The 23,374-nt window shown below is 39.0% G+C and overlaps 3 protein-coding genes across 3 annotated transcripts in view; 2 read left to right on the forward strand and 1 right to left on the reverse strand.

Annotated features, from left to right (window-relative positions):
• Positions 1-124: 124 nt before the first annotated feature.
• On the forward strand, positions 125-8,629 carry LOC101739866 (katanin p60 ATPase-containing subunit A-like 2). Its single transcript, XM_004925010.5, has 8 exons — positions 125-684; positions 1,304-1,468; positions 2,042-2,224; positions 3,138-3,343; positions 4,204-4,387; positions 4,786-4,982; positions 5,058-5,305; positions 7,525-8,629. The coding sequence occupies exons 1-8, from the start codon at positions 637-639 to the stop codon at positions 7,653-7,655; spliced, it is 1,362 nt and encodes a 453-aa protein (XP_004925067.2). The 5' UTR covers positions 125-636; the 3' UTR covers positions 7,656-8,629.
• Positions 8,572-17,630, reverse strand: LOC101740000 (BTB/POZ domain-containing protein 2). The gene is made up of 4 exons (XM_038018453.2): positions 16,628-17,630; positions 15,782-16,235; positions 14,762-14,908; positions 8,572-14,348 (listed from the first exon to the last, which is right to left on the reverse strand). The coding sequence occupies exons 1-4, from the start codon at positions 17,383-17,385 to the stop codon at positions 14,190-14,192; spliced, it is 1,518 nt and encodes a 505-aa protein (XP_037874381.1). The 5' UTR covers positions 17,386-17,630; the 3' UTR covers positions 8,572-14,189.
• A 1,542-nt stretch (positions 17,631-19,172) lies between these two features.
• LOC101743588 (ras-specific guanine nucleotide-releasing factor 1) overlaps positions 19,173-23,374 on the forward strand; it is a 53,920-nt gene continuing 49,718 nt past the window's right edge. Inside the window, exons 1-5 of the mRNA XM_062674797.1 lie at positions 19,173-19,219; positions 19,618-19,757; positions 20,988-21,162; positions 21,770-21,866; positions 23,248-23,316. Of these exons, the coding sequence (XP_062530781.1) occupies positions 19,173-19,219; positions 19,618-19,757; positions 20,988-21,162; positions 21,770-21,866; positions 23,248-23,316 (528 nt within the window). The remainder of the gene's footprint in view (positions 19,220-19,617; positions 19,758-20,987; positions 21,163-21,769; positions 21,867-23,247; positions 23,317-23,374) is intronic.

Genomic DNA, 23,374 nt, shown 5'->3' on the forward strand with positions numbered 1-23,374 from the left:
TTTTACTTCGATGTTTCTAATGCTGTACCTAATTTCAATAAAATGATCTAGCAGTTTTATAATGTAGAAATGATATCAGCAACTTATTTACAATAACATTATCGCTCTATTTATTTTAAATACGTTAACAAATGTAATGCTCCAACAATATATTGACGAGTAAAATAATTTAAATCAAACAAATATAGGGATGTCGGCGCTATTTACACGTTTGAGCTCACAATACCGCGAGTTAATACGTAAATGAATATACAATTATTATTATTTGCTTCATTAATCCAGTCCTAACTGATGAACGTCGCAAATCGACCGCAACATCAAATGGGGTCAATGAATTATTTATACACATTCCTAATGACCCTTTTGTATTCGTTCCGAACCTTCGTAGTCAAGTAACAAACATCCCTTGGTTACGGGGTTGTTAGACGTGTCTGACATTGATATTATGAGACAACAATTGATTCCAACAGAAACGTAGTTATTGCGTTTTCTTAGAATCGCGAAATATTTTTTGGTATTCTGACAAAAATTATTTATAGACCTATTTTAGTAAAAAACTCAAGTAACCTAATTAATCAAATAATTGAGAAACGATCGTATCATCTTTGAGCGGTGCTTTAATATAATTAATCCGAGATGACGACTAATAATAGACCCATGAGCAAAATGAGAATGATCGAGTCGGTGAGTTTTACTTTGGTTTTAGGTATCTAAGTAGTGCGAAACTGTTTAATGTCAAAGGACTTTTTCAAAACGCTCTTGTTGGCTACTACCGGCTAATATTACTGTGGACTATGAAGCATGTGATGTGAATGGAACAGCTGGAGGTAGCCGCTGTCACTTACCCATACCTTCTGATTAATGGCCCAATCATCTATCTATCATCACCGCATCAGTGCAATAAAGAGATGGTATCCACGCCTATTTCACTAGCTATTTTCATAATTCTTTGGCTCCAAGGTGGTGGCGGCATTAACGTTTTTTTCCCCTACCTATGCTGATAGCCCTGAGAGGCTATTTCAGCTTCTTGGCGTGTAGGTGAGCTCACTGGGCTCAAACCGGAAGTGTTGCTAACACTGGCCCTAGCAAGAGCAGTGCTCCGCAGAATCTACCACCAGATCGGAAACGCGACTCACTGAGAAGATCCAGCGAGAAACAGGTGTCAGGTGCGATCGAATTGAGAATTCGATCCTGTGTTTAAGATGGGTGGCTATCTGCTTCATACACGCAACCTCTGCTCGATTATATTCACGTTAACCATTAATAATTTAAAAAAAATGTGTTTTCCAACGTTTTGTTACAGAAAGAAGCCTTATTCAGAGCAAGGAAACGTATACTCAAGTACATGGTTCTTGGTTATTTGAAGCAGGAGGGATATCTGCTAACAGCAGAGACTTTTAACACAGAAGCGAATCTTACAGGAGAGTATGAAGTCTGCGACAATATTGACTTGGATATTATACTCCAGGTGAATTTGTTCGTTCAATATTAAATTTTGATACTCACGAATTTCAGTACAGTTGAGGCCGTCAGCGCTAAAGTGGCCTAAACTTACCATAGTTAGTATGGAGATAATGAGGTTCGAATTTACCTTTACAATACTTCGTAGGCAAAAAAGTACGCGCTAAAATTATGTTTACAAAGGCATCTATTATCTATGGATGAAACTATGGATAGGCCGATTTTGCATCAAATTTTATTATGTTTTAAATAAATTACAATACATAAGCACGAATATGAATGTGGGTTAGGCCACTTTTGCGCTGACGGCCTCCCAGAAGGTGGACCTGTGACTGCTGAAGGGCGCAAGCACCGCCTGGGTCTGGCAGCGCAGGATCGGCTATTATGGTGAACCATACAATTTCAGCAGTGAACATCCGTGGTCTGGTGATGATAACATCATCATCACCATTAGGTGATGATAACGATGCAAGCGATTTCGTCATTTAAATTAAATTTACGTCGTTTCTAACTTGTAAGCTTTGTGTTCTAAAAGTAAGCGTAACCGTAAAACGAAATATCAATTTTAAAATGCCTACAGGATTATTGCAGCTATTATCTTATACGATTTAACAAGCAGCCCCAGTTCTGTCGTAAAGTGGAGGAGAAACCAGTACGTCCGCAGACCAGGAGGGTGAAGCCAGAACGAAGCCAAGTTCTCGATGTGGTCGAGAAAAATGATCTGGATTTACCTTCTACTTTCACTGTAACGAGTTTACTGAAGGTAAAATCGTCTTTTAATATGAATTTCAGGATGATGATAGCTTTAGATATCTGAATACTATGGAGAGGATGCAACCTTAGCCTCCTCAAGATTACTTCCGTATCATTCTTCCATTGTGGTATAGTCTGCACCTTATTTTCCTGCTCAAAGCTGCTTTCTCTAATCTTAAATAGAGTTGAAAGTTGAAGCCGCCGATTTCCCTGTTTCCTCCACGCAGTGCTAAGGATACAGGCACAACTATGAAACTGATAATTTTTATTTAAAACGATGTATGTAGCGATAATGTTGCTGGCGACATCCACGATGAGGTACAGCGTGAGTTCCAGTAACCATTTTTTTTTAAGTGATTTTATGACCTGGTAACTAAGACCTTTAAGTCATGTTTTATTTTAATTTAATTCTTATTTTTATGAAAAATGATAATATGGAGTGAAATTAAATGAAAATTATTAATTTCAGACGTTAATCAACTGGGATGAAATTAAATGAAATGAGATGATATGGAATGAAATATAATCTTAGTAAAATGGTGGTCATTTACTAAGATTTTTTCACTGGACTTTTTGGAGGTTCCCGAGAAGTTGCGTCCAGCGGCTTTGTTTCATTTTCCCACATTTGTGCACTTTCACAGATATTAAACAGTTAATAAACCACCGTTATTACACATTTAAACCTGAAGAAACACTAAATAGACAAAATAAAACAAATCACATAACTTCACTCCTCGCGTTCCCGCCAAAAAGTCCAGTAACCATTTAAGATCAGATACAATATAGAAAAAATATCATTATATTCTCTATAATCTATTCTTTGGTTCTGGAGATTAGGCTGCTCTTGTATGGTGGTATTAATATGAAAAAAAAGTTTTATAAAACCATGATTTGTGATCTAAATTCTTTCATTATCTCTTTAGGATTTTTCAGAGATACAGAACACATCTACAGCTCTTGACAGGAAATCGTTAGCCGGCTTCTTGACCAGCGCTGCTCCTGAAAAGAAGCAGTTGGCGGAGCTTCTGTACCAAAATATTATCAGGAGTTCAGGAGTAACGTGGGACGATATTAGAGGCTTGAATTCGGCCAAGAGTTTGTTGATGGAGTCCGTCATATATCCTGTTAGGTTTGTTAAATATTTAAAGGGTACCATCAAACTGGGTACTGTTAAATATAGACAAACAAAGTTCTCTTTCGTGGCCTGGTGGTATAATGCGGGATAATGTAAGGCAGGAGGCGTTTATGAGTGAAGCTGTTCATAGCTTGCTACCAATATATTGGTAGTGCTAATAGGCTGGATAACAAGTGGTATTAAAACTAGTTGATGATTCTTCAGTAGTTAGACACCCCTTCTTGGAAACTTGTGAGATCTTTTATCTAGCGGATGTCTTTGCGGATATGGTCACTGCATCACCACTAAATTAATTAAGTGGTTACTGGAGCCTATAGACGTCTATAACGTAAATGCGCCACCCACCTTGAGATATAAGTTCTAAGGTCTTAGTATAGTTACAACGGCTGCCCCACCCTTCAAACCGAAACGCATTACTGCTTCACGGCAGAAATAGGCGGGGTGGTGGTACCTACCCGCGCGGACTCACAAGAGGTCCTACCACCAGTAATTACGCAAACCACAATTTTGCGGTTATCAATCTGGAAATACAAATTACAAATATCAATCTGAAGATTAGAAGGTCTACCTACCTTTATTTCGACTTCTCTTTTTTTATTCCGCACGTGTCAGCTTATTTTGCTGCATAACTCTTTAAGCCTCTTACTTTTGACAGTAGCCTCAAATTAAACAAGTAGATGAGTGAGATTCACAGTCCTTAGAAAGGGGCGGTTAATGTGACGTTGTGGAAAGTTTGTCCGATGGCTTGAAATTTACGAGTTAAAGATAATATTTCTTATTCAGTACAATCACAGGTCTTTATATTTAGATTAGCACGTATTCATCATAGACTGACGGTCAATTCAACAACGCAGGTACCCGGATGTGTTTACCGGGCTTCTCGAGCCCTGGCGAGGGGTGCTGCTTCACGGTCCTCCAGGCACAGGCAAGACACTGCTCGCGAAAGCAGTGGCCAGTGAAAGCTGCTGCACTTTCTTTAATATATCTTGCAGCACGATCGTTAACAAATGGAGAGGCGAGTCTGAGAAGATTGTAAAGGTATTGTTGTTTGAGATGTGTGATTGATGTTTTCCTTTTGATAGGAAAAGTGGGTGTACCAGTCTAAAAACCGGAACACCAGACTGCTGCAGTAGATGGTGGTACTGAAGTACGTCAAAAGCTCAAGATACGTAAAGCCGGTATAACTATGCAAACTTGTGTAATCAATGGGTTTTTATTTAAACTTGTATTTACTGATCGTAGGGCATTTTGTGGGTATGACCATTTTGTCTATCTCTGTCGCAACTATGCATTCAGATTTGAATAGCGGGACGGCCATTTTCTTTTGTCTGTTTACATACATGCTTAGAGAATGCGTGTGGCCTATCCAAAAACCTGTAGTTTATGCCAATTAAAATGAAGATCTAATTGAAGTAATTTTCGATTTAAATGTTTAGGTTTTATTCGAAATGGCATCGTACTACTCGCCGTCGATAATCTTCATAGACGAAGTGGAGACTCTGGCCTCGGATCGATCTGCTGCTGGCGAACACGAGGCTTCCCGGAGATTGAAGTCCCAACTTCTAACGGAACTGGACGGCATAAATGAGAGAGAAGGCATTGTATTTTTACTGGCCAATTCTAATATGCCTTGGTAATTATTGACTGAAGTGAATCTGAAAATAATACTTAATTAACCCGAAATAAAAAAATGGGTTTGTTATAATAGGGATTTGGACCCGGCTATGTTGAGACGTCTAGAAAAAAGGATTCACATTCCGCTGCCGGACGCAAAAACGCGCGAAGAGCTCTTCCGGAAGTTTCTGAATAGCAGAAACATCGAGCTGTATCCTAAGATGGATTATAAGGAGTTAGCTTCGAAGACCGAAGGCTATTCGGGCAGCGACATCAAGCTGGTGTGTAAGGAGGCGCTGATGTCCACCGTGAGGAAATTGTTACCGAATTTACCGGGAAACAGTACGTGTGAGATTTTTATTGTTATGTCACTAGAGAAATGTCATAATTACATTTAAGTTTAAGCCTAAAGTACGTGTGAGTTTAAAGCGCCATTGCACTCTTACTACTACTACTGAGCTGGCGCTATGACCCCGAAGTGGGTCTTGGCCTCCGACAATAAACTTTGCCATTCATCCCGGCGCTGCGCAACACCTTGCCAGTCCGACACTTGGAGCTCCCGTAAATCTCCTTCCACAGCGTCACACCAGCGGTACTTGGGCCTCCCTACGGGGCGGCGTCCCTCCGGTACACCCGTGTACACCCGTTTCACAGCCCGATCCTGCTCCATACGTACTACATGTCCGAGCCATCCGAGCCTCCGTGCCTTCATCTCCCCCAGAATATTTGGCTCACCAAAAAGCCTCTCCACATCCTTATTTTTCCGGACGTGCCAAGAACCGTCTTCTTTCCGAACTGGTCCTAGTATTTTTCTCAATACCTTTCGCTCCGTCACGAGAAGTTTTGCCTCTTCTTTCTGTGTGAGCGTCCATGCTTCGCATCCATACAATAGGATCGGTCTGACTAGAGTCTTGTATATCCGAATCTTGGTGCGCCTGCTTAGTAGCTTCGAAGAGAGAACCGGGTGTAGGGCTGCACTGCATCGTAGGGTATTTTGTATACGAATTTCGATTTCATCTTCCCTGTCATTGGTGTCTGTTACAGTGCAGCCAAGGTACCGGAATTTAGCCACTCCTTTGAACCTCGTATTTCCCACCACTAGGTCTTCTCGCTTCCGTCTTACGTTTTTATATCGACGCATGTGAAGATATTCTGTCTTCTCGTGGCTCACGCGAAGGCCAATCCGAGAGGCTTCTTGTTGGAGGCAGTTGAGTGCGTCTATAACGTGCTGCTTTCTTTCTCCAAGTAGAGCGAGGTCATCGGCATATCCTATCACCCTATGCTGTCCGTTGAGCCACACTCCGCCACTAAGTGTGTTCACTTTCCGTATGGCGTGTTCAAGTGCCAGGTTGAACAGCATTGGTGACAGAGCGTCCCCCTGCCTGAGTCCAGTCACAACGTCAAACTCATCAGTGAGAGAAGCGCCAACTCGTACCGTCATTCTACTTTCCCTAGTAGCAACCTCCACCATTCTCACAAGTTTCTGTGGGATTTTAAAGCGCGTGAGGATTCTATATAGAGTCGGTCTATCTATGCTGTCGTAGGCCTTAGCAAAATCAACAAAGAGCGAATGAATACTTTGTGCATACTCCCATCTTTTCTCCATTAACTGTTTCAGAGTAAAGATTTGGTCGACTGTACTACGATTACGTCTGAAGCCGCACTGATAATCCCCAATGATTTTGTCTGAATACGGCTCTAACCTGCTTAGTAAAACGTATGACAGTATTTTGTACGCTGTAGGTAGTAAAGCAATTCCTCTGTAGTTACTGCATTTCTTCCGGCTGCCTTTTTTGTGTATGGGGCAGATGACCCCCGAATACCACTGGACAGGTTGTTGTTCAGATTCCCATATCATTTTAATAAGATTGTACAATCTGGACTGCAAGGCTTCTCCGCCGTATTTCCACAGTTCAGATGGTAGGTTGTCAATACCTGGCGCTTTGTTGTTCTTAAGCCTCATAATAGCGTTTTTTATTTCTTCGAAGTTCAGTGGCTCCACTTCTTCTTCCTCCGCAGGATCTTGGGGGTTGTCATCTAAATCTTCCGTCGGTGGAGGGCAATTCAGAAGGTTTTGAAAGTACTGACGCCACATTACACTGATCTCACGAATGTTAGTCACAAGATTTCCGTCTTCGTCTTCAAGAAATTGTGCGATTGGTTGGTATGCCTTCTTTACCGATCTTATTTCCTGGTAGAATTTTCGAGCCTCATTCGTTCTTATCAGGTTTTCCATATTCTTCATGATGTCATTCATGTGCTCTCGCTTGGCTGTTCTTATAACTTGTCTGGTTTTTCTTTGAGCTTCCATATACTCATCCTTCCACTTACTATCTTGATAGCAAGATAGCAAGATAGTATTGCACTCTTGGCTGTAGGAAATTTAACTCGGCGCTACTGTAGTCACTTTTAGATGCCATTAAATGTTTTGTATTTAAACCTAAAAGATATCTTAAGCGTGTTTGTTGAGCATGTGAATTATTTTGGATTTTATCATTTCGCTGAAAACCGCAGAATATTCTCTGTAATATTCGTTCAGGAAATTGTTTTAAATTTCGCAGCTGGCACCGGCAGTCGTAGAGACAGACTGGGCATCGATGATGTTTTAGTCGCCATCGAGAAAACGAAACCCGTCTCCAAAAACTTGGCGAACAAACACGAGAAGTGGCAGAACGAGATGGGCTGCTCTTAAACGTACTGAAGGCGAGACTGGTTCAGACGTATCTGTACGAAGTAGATAGTACATTTAGAATTGAATTTTTAAAGAAAATTTAATTGGTTGTTTGTAAAATCGTCAGTAGCAGAACTATTCGAACTGCTAGCTCTGACGTCACGAGAGAAGAGACATAAATGTCACAAGCCAATGTTTGGGCCGATTGTGCCTCTCTTTCTAGCGCTCTCGCTTACACGCTTAGGCTCAGACGGAACGTGACACTTTTTCGTGCGTGCAGCCGGTGTTCATCGATTTATAGGATGTTATCACGTCAGAAACATTGTTGAATTGTATAATTTTTTTGGCGATCGACGAGAAGAGCGTCTCGAGGGTTGCTAGTCGTTATTTTAAGGAAATTAGAAAAGTCAGACTAATTTCTCAAGATATGACAATAGTATTACTTGCCTACTTGGGAATCTCTTAGGAGGGATGCGATCTAATTGTTTATAATATACATATTTTCTTGATAATTAACATCCTTCCAAAATTACGATTATTGCCTCGTAATTCCAGCGTCTTCAAACATCTAACGATTATGACATGAATGATTATGATAACTTATGAGTCGATGAATATAAAATATACATACAAACTAACCACTGCAACCAAAACTGTTTAGCGTTTAATTTTGAAACAAAATAATGGTGTAATTCTGTTCAAAAACTTTTCTTCTTATTACCATTACGTCAGCAATGTTTATAAATACATATTTATACTTTTTGGTACCGCATTTAGATGCAAGTTAACGCAAAGAGCCACAGACTTGCCGCCTGCAAGCTTAGTGCGAGTTTTTTAACGTTCTCGATAACGTAAAAGTTAACTCAAATTTGCATGGAGTTGGAACGTTTGCCGCTAGGGGATTTGTTGCCACAATGGTCTTAAAATAAAACAGCGATATCTTTGTAACTTTTAATGACTCGTAAAATAAACATTTTTGATATCTATACAAAATACTTTCTCAATTGTTTTTCTTTTCTCCTTTCTTTAGTTTCAATACAAGAAACAAACACCAAACGGTTCATTCCTGTATCCTGTTATACCTGTACTATAATTTGCTGGTATAACGATGCTATATAAGGATATTGGTACTTATAATAACCATGACTTTTTTTTTCTATAGCCAATGAGCGGTTGATATCCCATGCGCCAGTGTTAATACCTTGCTACAGACCAGGGGTGAGCAACGTTTTTAATCAATGGGCCAATTTAAATTTAATTTTTTTTTGGCGGGCCGCACATAATTTTGCTCTTTTTAATTAATAATTTAAAACAAACAAGAAAAAAACAGAAAAACGAATTGATGGGAGAAAGTCGATAAAATAAATTCAATTTTAGAAATGCATGGCGGGCCGCGTGTTGCTCATCCTTGCTCCCAATCCCAGTAAACTACTAGTTTCTCTTTAGAAAAAATGAGATTGTGTCCTCATAAATCAAGCGACACCATGGTTCAGACGATCTTTTTTTTATTGCCTTTGTAGGCAGACGAGCACACGGCCTACCTGATGGTGAGTGGTTACCGTCGCCCATGGACTTCAGCAATGCCAGGGGCAGAACCGATCCGCTGCCTACCTAAATCTGCGCCTTATGTTCACTCAACGGTTGGTCGCTCTTAGCATGCGAATTTTTTAACGTTCTCGATAGCGTAAAAGTTAACTTAAATTTGTATGCAGTTAGAACCACGCCCCTAGCGGCAAACCTCCATACAAATTTGAGTTAACTTTTACGCTATCGAGAACGTTAAAAAACTCGCACTAAGCACACAGGAGTGGGCCGCTGTTCACAGTTACACTGAAACGAATGATATCCCTACAAACGGATAGCGATTAGCGGCAGGACTTTTTTTTTTTTTTTTTTTTTTTATTGCCCTTGTAGGCAGACGAGCATACGGCCCACCTGATGGTGAGTGGTTACCGTCGCCCATGGACTTCAGCAATGCCAGGGGCAGAGCCAAGCCGCTGCCTACCGTTTAATACTCTCCACAAGCCTCGTTTGAAGAAGGACATGTCATAGCGCTCGGGAAACACCGTGGAGGGGAGCTCATTCCATAGCCGGATGGTACGTGGCAAAAAAGACCTCTGGAAACGCACTGTGGATGACCGCAGTGGCTCCAGGTAGTATGGATGAACTCTACTCCGGTGGCGGGCGGTGCGATGGTAAAAACGAGATGCCGGTATCATCTCGAACAATTCCTCAGAGCACTCCCCATGGAACATACGGTACAAAATGCAGAGGGAACCGAAGTCCCTCCGCAGACCCAGAGGCTCCAAACGATCCGTGAGAATGGGATTATCGACAATCCGAACGGCCCTCCTCTGTATGGAGTCAAATGGAAGAAGCTGGTATTTGGGAGCCCCGGCCCAGAGATGGGAGCAGTACTCCACGCGAGGCCGGACTTGTGCTTTATAAAGCAAAAGCCTTTGTCCAGGCGTGAAGTACCGCTTCGCTCTGTTGAGGACTCCCAGCATTTTGGACGCCAACTTGGCTTTGCCTTCCAGATGACTCCGAAACTGGACATCGCTCGAAATCTCGACCCCAAGTATCCCAATACTCTCGGAAGGTTTCAGGGATACTCCTTGGAATTGCGGCGCCATGACAAAGGGGTCCTTCTTACTACTATACTTACTACTATAGCAGAATTATTTTGTCCGTGCAGTTTGGGTCATAAAAATTCGGAGCGGTGAAGCGAGTATTTCGCTCTCTCTTCCACTCACGAGCCTTATGGACGGGCATAGTGATGCGCATTATTGTTGTCGATAAGCGTTATCGATAGTGTATTTAATTTTGTCATTTTGTGGGTTAGTGATAAAAATGAAAGAAAAAATCACTAATCGAACACTACACCAGAAATAACACATTGTAATTTTTCGGGATCTATTCTTATTTCAGTAAAATTTTTTAACACATTGTTGATAACAACACGTGCAAATATTATTTTGAATAAATTCTGCCGTTTTGACACAAAACAAAAAAGGAGTAGCCATTGTATCACTAAAGAAATTCAGAGAACGAATGAATAAAAACACATTTCTCTTCGAATAATGTACTATAATTTGCAGGTAAGTCCAAATGACTCTTAACATAACAATGTCTCACCGCCCTTCGTATACCACCCCGCCGCCGTGTACCTGCCTTAGATGACTCATTTGTTTTTATCGATTATGGTGTTGCGCCCGCGCAGCATGCTCACCGCCCTAGCCTGGCTATGTTTTATGATCCAAACTGCATGGACAAAATAATTTGACTATAGTGGGTACGCGCACTCCGAATTCCCTTCTACAACTTCCTTCCTCAATTTTCCCCCTCAACCTGCGTCGTAAATTTCGTTTCAATGTACACAATACCAACAACAAAATGATAGTAAAACGCAATCCCTACACTTGACCACATTAATAATTAAATACTTGGTACATTGACGTTTCAGTGTTTTGACTACATTAGATAACACGATTGCGACAACACTCAACCGAAACATAATGAAAAAAATAAATATGAATAGACATTTATACGGATTTGAAAAAGATAAATGAAGAATACTTAAGAATTGGCTTCTTTGCCTTGAAATATAAAATTGTGTATTAAAATATAAAACTTGAGAATTGGCTTAGTTCCTTTGCCTTTCTCTCCGAGAAAAACCCTACTACTACATAGATAATTAATAGAACACAGGATGAGTTGTAGCCGTCCCGAAGCCGAATTATGATATCGCAAAATATACGGAGAAGCGAGCAATGTAACTTGAAGTTTCGCTGCGTCCGAGCGAGGCCATTGACCTCGCGCGTCAGCTGATCGCTCACATTGTGTTACATTTAAACGGTATTTGAGGAATCATTGACCATTGAAATTCGTATTCCGAAACGACTTCAATATATCCTGTTTAACCCTTCGACTGGTATGTAGGTCACCGATGCCCTACGCGACAGACTAAAATAATGATGTCGATTTCTGTGGCTAAGGCGTTGGAATATCTAGTAGACTCTGGGAGTAATCCGAAGATACTGAAAATGAATCTATTTCTAAGTGACCTAAAAGTATGAAACATACAGTAACAAACAAATTAAAAGCAAAGCTAGGCGATCCAGGCGCTTTAGTAACCGAAGACGACATAATTACTTGAGGGCGCCGCGTAGGGCACCGGTGACCTACATACCAGTCAAAGGGTTTATATACCTACACTATTTTTGTATACGTCAAAGGTTGTATGTTTCGGAATTGAATTACTAATATTTTTTCTTTCTTTTTTCCTAAATTCTTTAGGTACTTATTTGTTATTGGATGTTACAAAGAAATTGTGATTTTGAAAGAGACTCATTCAAATTTCAAATCATTCTCTAAGCACGATTGTCGTTTTAAACGTCGCTCAGGAAGATAATAAACTAATCAATTATTTGTTAGGTCGAGATCAGAAAAGAAAAGGAAAAACGGAAAATGACAAACAATAAATCCGAGGGTATTTCTTACATATCATTATTCACCAAGTTAAGCACTAAAAACTAAAAACACGCACACACGCATACACATTCATAGCCACATCCTTTATTCAACGATATCAGTAAATTAAGATCTTAAGTCGGTATTTTTAAAAGTGTAGAGTCGATCTTATTTTCACTGGTGTTTGAACATAATTTTGCTTCACCGTTAACTTACAATAACTTTTTATTTAGACAAAAATATACACTGGTTATTGGTTCATTTGGTACAATTTTCTAATTCCTGTGGGTATATTTCCTACGAATTCGCGTTGCACTTACTATCAACATGCAAGGCAAATGTTTGTGACCAAAATTTTGGAAGAAAAGTGTTTAGGTTTGTTTTTTCTTTTTTTGTAAAATAACATGTTTTATACACAAAATTTTATTCACATAGGTACTATTATCTATCACAGATTAAGCGAGGAGTCATCTAAAATGCTTATCATCTACGAAATGACTTTTTTGTTTCAATCTTAGGAATTTAGCAATGATTTTCTAATTTATTTCTACATTAAAAGTGTGATTGCTTGATGTTAAAATCAGAGGTGTACGTCTTGAGTTTATTGTAAAGGATAATATTATACTCTTTTACACTGGAAGAAATAACTTTCATGGGGATCACTCTGAAATAAAAAATCTACAAAGCTCATGATGGAGAATGTCCCAGGCCAGCATGAGAACATCCCACCATCCTGCCTATTTCTGGCACCAATAGGTATTCATTTCAGTTTGAAGAGCCTGATAACAATTCTGGTGCAATGACTTTGATGTGACGTCTTAAGGTGGGCAGAATTTATAAAGTTCATTTTTATTTAAGACATTTATAAATGTACGATGGAAAATCTTTTTGAATATTCTCCCGGTTCTAATTATTCAAATATCGAAGTTTCTTTGTAATTCTGATAATAGTATATGGGACTGTGGAACTGATATGACGATAGACTGGAGGTGGGTAACCTTTGAATTAGTATTGGTGTATTATTGAGATTTTTGGTGTACCATTTTGAACTTATGAAATCTATATTTAAATGGGAAAAGGCATAGCAGTTGATCATTCTCAACAGTTTGTCAACCAGCCTTTTTTGTTTAGAGCTACTCGAGAGTTATCAATATACTTTTTTTTTTCAAAATCTCATTAGTAAAATAAAAGAAAAAGTGTTATACATTAATTGAATTTGAATCTTGAGGTGATTATACATGGCTTAACCGAGAATTGAAAAAGAATATCTAAAAAGAAATACTCAGAGCGTTTACGCATAAAAGGTTCTGAATGTTGGAGTTATAATATTATGCTTTAAGCTAAATTGATTGACGAATATAAAATGTGATTTTTTTTACTTTATATGATTATGTATCAGCTTATATTCTTCTTTATTAGATTCATACATATATTTATTAATTAGCTTTCAACTGATCCGTGTATACTTTGCATATTATTTAATTAAAATTTTAAAGACCGAGCCCAAAATAATGTTTTTTAACACAGCATCCATTTATGGTAGGGTGTGAATGATGATCTTAAATCATACCATGTTGTGGTGTAATATTTCAAGGCCACACAAAAACTTATTACTTATTTTTACTCAATAGTTTTGACATAGCATCATGTTCCTGATTTCATGATTTTAAATATGTTCTACTATGTTAAGATAATGTAATTAACCTGTCTATAAAAAAGAAAACATTTGCTTTCCGAACGATTTGCTTCCAAAAAATCATTTTAAACTCTTGTACAGGCATTGATGTTCAACTTTGGTTCACTTTTATTTAACGGCTCATTTGATTTTCTGACAATGCTCACAGCAGGCAAGCTGTAAGTCATAAGGTTTCTAATTGTTGTATTAATAATAATGGTACATAGTAACAATGGTAAGGCATATCCAATCGCACGGTAACCTCTCTGTTCTATCTATCTATGTTTTATTTGATTTGTTGACTTTGACATTTGACATTACGGATGTTAACAAGAACTGTCACTGTCATTCACTATCGAACAGAACGAGCGAGAAAGGATTATACTATCACAGAATACAAATAAAAAATTCTAAATATAAAATATGATAGCGGGAATTTGACCATCTTCGACTGAGGTCCCGTTGTTGTTGCCGGCGGCGTAGGAAAATTGAAAAACTACTTTTTCACCGTTATTACAGTCAACTGTTACTCGGCGCAATCCTTTTGTACCGTAGTAAGAATCCATGCCCTGAAACGAATATACAAGACTTATAGTTTGGATCAAGCAACATATTATCATTGAAGCGGGACGATTTTAGCGACAAATATTTAAATATTTTTTTAAAATATTTATGCAAACTTCTACAAAACGAGTACAATTCTTGTGGATCAAAGGATAAAGAATAATGAAAAAGAGAGACTCATCTGAGATAATGTATTATTAAGTACAGGATGGCTCTTGAAACATTTTAGGACTGGTATTTGAAGCACCATAGAAAATTGTGTACAGAATACATTTTTATGCCAGTATAAAATCAAAAAGCTGGCTAAAGAGAGAGAGGCTTAGCCAACCTTTGAATTCCTCAACTAATTTAAAATATTCTTAAACTAGAGGAAATTTTAATATTTTTCTAAAGCTTGCTTACTTTTAGATGCACTCACCTTTAATTTAGCACTAGCAATATATGAAGTGTTTGGTAGAATCTCAACGGGTTCTTTGAACATAGCTCGAAATGTATCATCTGTACCATCAGAACAGAACGTAGTGGTGTTAGAGCCGCATATTTTCTTTGTAGCCAAGTGGATGATCTGCAATAGGTGTTAAATATTTAAAAAAAAACAAAAACAAAATGGGGAACAAAATGACAAACACCTGGTGTTAAGTGGTCGGTTATCAGAGCCCATAGAGATAATAATGTGAATACTGTCATCTATCATCATGTCATCACATGAGTTCTAAGTCTTAATTGTATAGAATAACTCGTCCCACTCTTTGGCTGGCACACAATACTGATTTGGGGCGTAAATAGGCAGATCTCATATGATGCCTTGTCACCAGTAATAATACAAATAAGAATAATTGCAAGTTCAAATTCTTTACACAGCATAATTCCTTGCAGGTGAGTCAATTGGTTACAGTTATGTACATATTTAATTTCAATGCTGTGGCACTGGAGTACTCCCAGTAGCAACTATGGATCTATGGATAGCAACTATCTTTTTTTTTTGGCATAGTTGAGTAGGCGATCTCGCGGCCCACCTGATGTTAAGTGGTTACTGGAGCTCATAGACCATCGCCAATCTACAACGTAAATGCCGCCACCTACCTTGAGACATGGAGTATAAGGTCTCTGTTTTAACAGCAAAATGGCTGCCTCACTCTTCAAACCAAAACGCATTACTGCTTCATGGCAGAAATAGGCAAGGCAGTGGTACCTACCTGTATGAACTCATAACACGTCCTACCACCAGTGATTATGCAAATTATAATTTTGCACGTTTGATTTTTATTACACGATGTTATTCCTTCACTGTAGAAATTAATTGTGATCATTTCTTAGGTACGTATTTCATTGAAAAAATTGGTACCTACCAGGGGGATTCGAACACCAATGCATCGCTCAATATTACAACTATAAAATGTTTGTTACTCTATATCATTCAAGTAAAATAGTTCTGTACCTGCAAGTGAACCTCATATTCGCTAGGGCCAAAATAAGATCCATACAGACCAAAGCCAACCACGAAAATTCTCTGACCAACAGTGAACCTAATCCTATCCGTAGTCCCACTGTAGCCCCATCGCGACTCCGTCTGAGGAAACCTGTTCACTGTCAGATCCTTCCCAGTCATGCAGCAGCGAGGGGTGTCCAGAAACCCCACATTTGGCTTTGGATTCACTGTGAAATACAAGAACAACTGCACAATTTCTCTATCATCTAACAGCCCGCTTTGAGCAGGTCCCATGGCAAATTCTTCCACCGACATCAGAGGGAATCGAATAGCATTGAATGCTCGGCCTAAGACAGTTCTTTGGTTTCCTGGAGTGACAGGTAGTTGCCGTCTAAGGCACTCAGCTTCTGACCAGCGTAATACTGCTGAGAATATTTTTGCCTCTCTGATGCGTAAGGTATCTCTGCAATATAAAATGTTTAGAGGTCAGTGTTTAGAATATTATCACGGTCTTTGTAAAGTAATCACATAGGAATACATGCTGATTATATTTTATTTTTTATTAGTTCTAAACATTTAGCAAAAAAATTCTTGTTGCTTCAAATGTGTATTAGACACACATGAAAATATTATATTTACACAATAATAATCACATTTGGGAAATGTAATGATTTTCTGATGCTGTTAGTTTTAAGTTAAATTCCATAAAAAATATTGTTACTACATCCAATATGACCTATCATTGCCATTTTTAAGGTCAGTATTTCCAGCATTGATATCATAAAAGACCTGAATGCATTTAACAAACTGAAGAACTTTTATGGTAAAAATATGAACTATTAATTTAATTTTTACCTTTCCAATACTGCATTTAGTGTATCCTGATCAATGTCTGTGAAGCCCTCAGCATTCAGTGCATCAGCTGTATTTTTGTCAATCATTTCAAGACACAATGCTGCCAACTGTGGTTCATCAAACAACCGAGCTTGGGTCAACAATAAAAATGCATTATCTGTTCCTAAATTACTTTTCAAAAAGTCTACACAATGCTCCTCTAGGGCTGCAACAGCATATTTCTTAGCTGTGTACAGTGTCGTCATAACACTCTCTGGGCCAATGCGCACTTCATCTGAGTACAGAAACTTTAGTAAATGGAGAAAAGCTGCCGGTTCAACATCAGGTAGTTCTACCTCATTAGACTTGGTTGCGAGTACTCCATTGAACATGGCATCGAACACCGCACTGCCGACAGACAGCACGAACTTGTGGGCAGGTATAATTTGCTGATTTGCGCCTTTACCGACAACAAAATGTACATCGCAAAGAATTTCGTTGTTAAAAAGAAAAGACAAACGTTCCTTAACTGTTGTTTTGGTAGCTTGCCAATTATGCAAGCGGCCCGCAGTGTTGGACGGCTGCAGATTCTCTGTAGCGGAAGGGGCAGGGTCTGGTGCGTGACCATTCTCGTCCTCATGAAGATGTCCGACTTGCCGTAAGTGTTGGTGCGAGGGCAGCATGTTCTGCGGCGGCAGCTCGTCGGCGCCGCCGCCTTCTTCAAGCCTCGCATTCAGCAGTCTGTTCACAACTAAATCATTTTTAGACGAAGATGCCATACCTAACTCAGCAGTTTTAATTAATGAACATCACAGTAAGTGCCGGTGTAATTTTTTTGAGTAGGTAGGTAAGTTTTTATTTAATTTGGTTTATTAATTTACGTTTGAAGAATTTAACAATATAAACTGATTTATTGGGCAAATAATGGTCGATTTGTTGATAATTTGTAATTTGCAATTAGTTTCCTTTCGACAAAATTTTGACATTATACAGTGTTGCCTGTTAAGTAGTGTTAAGCCCACAGAACACTATTAATTAAGCCAGTGACCAGTCAGCTTGGGATTTAAATAGATAAATTGGAGAAGTTGTTGGTCTTTCGGCAGACTTCGCTTAACAGTTTTTATCAGTTTTTATAGATAAGAGCTAAGGTATACAATTCACACACTCGACAGAAATGAGACTTCATTGAGATGGCAAGCAAATGATTTCTCCTGTTCACGGCGCGGCGTAGTCGTAGAAGTTGTAATTAAAATTAATTTTCATAGATCGTAAATCTGCGAGAGAGGTTACATCTCATGAGCTTACTTATTGGTAAATCCATATGAGACAGTAATTATTAGACATCTGTGTGGATGCCATTACTCAAATTTAAGCCGAGTATAGGGTGAAAATTTCCCTCAATTTTATAATAACGCAATGAATTCATTTACTCTAACTCAATTCATATTTCGAATATGTTTGGTAAAGAGCATATTTCAGTCATAGCATATCGCAATATAACTATCAATTTTAGAGGGTTTATAAATAAAAAATTCAACAACGGTAGGTACCTAATAGGTATACACTCCAATTCAATTAAATTTTCGAGCTCACTAGAGCAATAAATAAATAAAAAAATCTAATTATTGAAGATTTTCTACGTATTAGAACTGCAGTAAATCAGAGTAATCGTTGATGCCTGAAATTATATAATTTAGAATCTGCCTTCTTATTTATTTCAAGCAGACTAAAAATAATACATTTAGCGGAATCTTTTTTTTTTAGGATGGAAGGATTACCGGTTACCCGGAGGCCTTTCCAGTTTCACCTGGACAGGGCGAGCACGGGTTCAGCCAGGAGGGGTGGGATTTGCTAACAGCTGCCCGAGCGCCTACGAAGGAGACCTAACGGCCCAAGGGCAGCTGCTTCCCGAATGCATCGATTACTGGATCGGAATCGCGACCCGCTGAGAAGATCTGACGAGAAACTCAGCGGGCTGATGAATGGGTTAGGTTGCACGTCGAACTCTTTGCAGAGTTCGAGGAATCTCGATTAGGTACTTTACTAGTCACCAAGCAAGCGTTTTGTAATCCACCTTTCAAATTCAAAATCAGACCTAGTTTAAGTGCAATATTGCTTTTTCAAAATACACAATTTTAAGTTAAAATTGATGATTTTTTTAAAAGCAATTAGAAGTGGAAAATAATAATTGAACTGTTCCATTAGCCATATCTGCCTACCTTATTACACATATGTACGTCAAATAAATAGGAAGAGTGTGAAAATAGAACCTATACAAAATGCAGTGTAGTTAATAATTAATAAAAATACGGGAGAGCAAAGCTCTGTAGTGTTATTGCTGCGGATTCTGCGATTCTTCGGGGAAAATGCAGTGCTATGCGTGTAGAGACATGTTTACGGAATAAGGATGTTTTTTCCTGCCTATTAGGGTTACTGCTTAAAGTAAGTAAATTCATCTGCCACTAGTAATTGTGCACATAAAAAAAAGTTTCATGTTTTGCATTTTATGTTCTGTAAACATCTACATACCGATTTACTTTAACACGTTAACAGTCCGGTGTTACGTATGTGGTACACGGTGAGCGGTTCCGCCGAGTTAGTGTACCCTATGAGGTACACGAGCCGATGTGTTTCTCTACGGGGCCTAGATCCACGGACTTGTCAAATTAGTTAGTGTTTTCTTTGTGGACTTGTGGCCAAGGATCTAATAAATGGAAAAAGTCGAAAACATGTCATATTTTTTTTTAATTCTTGGTATAGAAACACGTCATAAAAAAACTTAGAAAAAAAGATACAATTTTTTATTGGTGAACTAAAAGCTTAGAAAAACAAACAACACAATATGCTGTTTTGCAAATTTTACATTGCGTTGATACCCTTTTGGCTTTGGCCCCTGCATATGGAGCAAGTCGACCTTCATCAAGGAGGTTTTGGCAGCATCTCACGCATCGTCTTTGGATGAATCAAGATTCTTTCTTGCCCAAAAACTCCAAAAAATGTGTGTTTTTCAGCGGCTTTCTTGAACTAGAAGAAAACGGTCTTCCTGATGATGGCCCTGGTAATCCTGATGGTCCTGATAATTATAATGGTCTTGATGACCTTGCATGTGATTGCGTTGTTCTTTCCGTGCTGAAAAACCGTATTTCACTGGGTTGGTGTGCAAGTTCGTGCTATAAAAGTTTTTTTACAATGGTTTCATGTGCTGCTAGAATGCTCAGCTTTTCTCTCCTTCTCTCTTTCGGTAAACCTCTTCTCTTTTTATTGACTGTGCCACAGAGGTCTGTATTGCGAGAAAGCATAAATTCTGTCAAAGGGTCGCTCGTGTAGTAGTTGTCAGTTATCATGCAGCGACCTTCATCAAGTAAACCTTCTGCCAATGTTACTACTATACTTCCGGAGGTATCCAAACCAAATACTTGCACACTTTGACCATTGTAAATTTGGTATCCCCAAGTGTAACCTTCTGCAGACCATAGCTTATAGATCTTCATGTTATATTTATGTGTTCGAGGGTATGTATTGGCGGAAAAGTAGTCTGCCGCGGAAGTGAACCATCGATATGGTAAAAACTAACCATACATACGTCTACTGGAACCACTCATGAGTCTGGGGTACACGTTAAGGGTACACGGTAATTTAATTCATAAGTCCGTGTACCGCCCGGTGTACACGGGTATATCCGGGTCAACGACCATATTTTGTTACTTTTAATGCATCAGTCGATAAGTGGACATCGAATAATGGCCAAAAAATATATAATCACACTTGGACATATGGCGTGTTTCGGAACGCTTGTATAGGGACTGTCAACGTGTTAAAATGGTACCCCCTAGACTTTCTCCAGGCATACCGATACTTCCGATTCCTTGTCCCCATAAAGAAAATATTAGAAACTTCTACGGTCTTATTTTAATAGTATCACATATAATATTTATAATAATTATTGAAATCTGATTATTGTATTGATTAGTTGTTGGACCTTCTTGGAGATTGCTTCTATCAAAAATACCGCCGCGTCCAAAGTGTTTTAGTCTTCCAATTGTATTAGTAACGATTTTTTTTTGTTTTTTTTTTTTTTTGTGGGATTACTTGTTGCCAGTTCCAATTTCACCAGAACAGGTGGGCGAGAAAGGTCTCGGCCAGGAGGGGTGGGATTTGCTAACAGCTCAAGAGTAGCTACTTCGCGAATGAATCTACTATCGGATCGGAATCGCGAGCCGCTGAGAAGATCCGACAAGAAACTCAGCGGGCTGATGCTTAGGTTAGGAGTACAGTTACCGGGGTCTCTACTGCTAGTGTTAGAGCTGAAGGCGTCTAATGCAAGGGTATTTTTCGGTGTTCAATGATAATATATATTTATTGTTATGATTTGATTTCTAAGCGTTTCTAACTCTGTGCTCTATCGCGTACGTCATCAAGGGCACGCAAGCGCGCCTCGGTCGATTCAGCCAGCTACAGGTGCTGGCCTGGCAGTCGAACCGTCGACCTCTACAAGCCAACACCTTACGACCCTCGCCAATTGTAGTAAAAACCAAGGCGAAGGCAAACATGACTGAGTGAACTCAATACAAACAAATTATTCACTCAAAAGGCTCTCACACGTCAACGCCTGTACAAAATGTGTTCATTGCATATTGTTTGTGGTTTGCGTACATAAATTCAACAGGCGTTCTGTGTTCAGTGTTAAAAAATTTGTAAATTAAACTTTTAGTTGCGCGGTCTCCGAGCTGTCGTGGAATCTGTATCTCTAAGTCTTACATCTGTATCATGTAGCTTTTGTTTTTCGTAAAAACTGACTTAATTATAAAGTGACGTTAGTAAAATGTGAATTTATTCATATCTTAGTAAATATCGAAAGGTAATAATAACAATAATATATGAGGAAATAATTTTTTTACCTTTAATTGAAAGAAAAAAAAATCACGTAATTTAATATCTCTAGAATCTATAAATTTCTAATAATCTTTCCTTAATTCCTAATAAAAATAATAAAAATAATAAAAAACATAAGATGGTAGCTTCAGGAATCCGTTTTGTCCATAGTACCGGCAAACATTATCGACTTTGCTGGACTTTAGTTTGAAAATGCTGTTTCTCATTGTTTTCTGGTAACAGCCTCACAAAGGTACGTACAAGGATTGCTTAATGTGTGTTTTGTTGCAGCATCATCATGTTGAGTCCCAAGATTCAGCGCTCAGTTAGAGTCAATGACGGCCAGCTCCTTGCGCTATCTGATAGAGCGCAATTTGACCACTCACAGGTATTCTTTAAATATATATTTTTTCTAGTGGCCAGTAAATTTGCTAATAGTAAAAGATTTGTCGTGATTGTTCATAGATATTTAGATATAATCTCACGGATCGTTTGGAACCTCTGGGTCTGCGGAGGTACTTCGGTTCCATCTGTATTTTGTACCGCATGTTCCATGGGGAGTGCTCTGAGGAATTGCTTGAGATGATACCATCATCTCGTTTTTACCATCGCACCGCCCGCCACCGGAGTAGAGTTCATCCATACTATCTGGAGTCACTGCGTTCATCCACAGTCCGCTTCCAGAGATCTTTTTTGCCACGTACCTACCATCCGGCTTTGGAATGAGCTCACCTCCACGGTGTTTCCCGAGCGCTATGACATATCCTTTTTCAAACGAGGCTTGTGGAGAGTACTTAGCGGTAGTCAGCGGCTTGGCCCGACCCCTGGTATCGCTGAAGTCCATGGGCGACGGTGACCACTCACCATCAGGTGGGCCGTATGCTCGTCTGCCTACACGGGTAATAAAAAAAAACTGTAGAGAGCCGGTATGGCAATTTACGTTTGTTAATATAAATAGTAAACAATTTCAATTTTCAAAAGTAATTTAATTCTTGATGAAAATAATAAAACAAATCAAAATAGCAGAATTAATAAATCAACTTACAATGTGACGGGGCGTACCTAATGGGAGCCCGCCGGGCATGCAACATTGTTCATTTACTGCGAGTCTAATAGGACTTTTATGAGATAGGTAATGCAATTTAAATTCCAATTTCAAGGTGGACGACGGATTAATAAGCTTTTCTAGGACCACTGTAACCAATTAACGCCTAGAAGAACGAACTTTGTCTACCCGGATTGAGCAATAAACAAACATTTTTTACTGGTGGTAGGACCTCATGAGAGTCCGCGCGGGTAAGTCTGCCTATTTCTGCCGTGAAGTAGTAATGCGTTTCGGTTTGAAGGGTGGGGCAGCCGTTGTAACTATACCGAGATCGTAGAACTTATATCTCAAGGTGGGTGGCGCATTTACGTTGTAGATGTCTATGGGCTCCAGTAACCACTTAACACCAGGTGGGCTGTGAGTTCGTCCACCCATCTAAGCAATAAAAAAAAAGTAATTTAAACTCCAATTTCAAGGTAGATGACGGATTTATAAGGTCCACTATAACGCCTAGGAGAACGAACTCTGTTTGCCCGGATTGAGCAATAAACAAACATATTTTCAGTTCCTAACTATATATACCTTTTAATACGCAATCTACCGAGTAAAAACAGCGGGGAAGAACGCGATACATTAAACTCAAAGCCATTTGAAGGTTCACCCTAAAGTTGAACATATTACTTTTACGCGTAACGCGGGTCTGTAAGTTGTGCGTTTGTTTCAGGCCGGGTACTTGCACAAGCGGAGTTCCGACAACACGAAATGGCAGTTAAGATGGTTCGTTCTGTATCAGGTACGTTTGAAAGCTTAAATTTAATATTAAATAACCCTTTGCCCGGTAAACAGGATTA

Source organism: Bombyx mori, chromosome 21, assembly GCF_030269925.1.
Source record: "Bombyx mori chromosome 21, ASM3026992v2".
Taxonomy (NCBI): Eukaryota; Metazoa; Arthropoda; class Insecta; order Lepidoptera; family Bombycidae; genus Bombyx; species Bombyx mori.

Excerpts from the sequence above, each read along its gene's own strand:
- LOC101739866 (XM_004925010.5), top strand. The coding sequence starts at position 637 with ATGACGACTAATAATAGACCCATGAGCAAAATGAGAATGATCGAGTCG. Across the intron at positions 685-1,303 it reads AAATGAGAATGATCGAGTCG|AAAGAAGCCTTATTCAGAGC; the intron begins GTGAGTTTTACT and ends GTTTTGTTACAG. Across the intron at positions 4,388-4,785 it reads AGTCTGAGAAGATTGTAAAG|GTTTTATTCGAAATGGCATC; the intron begins GTATTGTTGTTT and ends TTAAATGTTTAG.
- LOC101740000 (XM_038018453.2), bottom strand. The coding sequence starts at position 17,385 with ATGGCATCTTCGTCTAAAAATGATTTAGTTGTGAACAGACTGCTGAAT. Across the intron at positions 16,236-16,627 it reads CTAAATGCAGTATTGGAAAG|AGATACCTTACGCATCAGAG; the intron begins GTAAAAATTAAA and ends TTTATATTGCAG. Across the intron at positions 14,349-14,761 it reads TTGCTAGTGCTAAATTAAAG|GGCATGGATTCTTACTACGG; the intron begins GTGAGTGCATCT and ends TATTCGTTTCAG.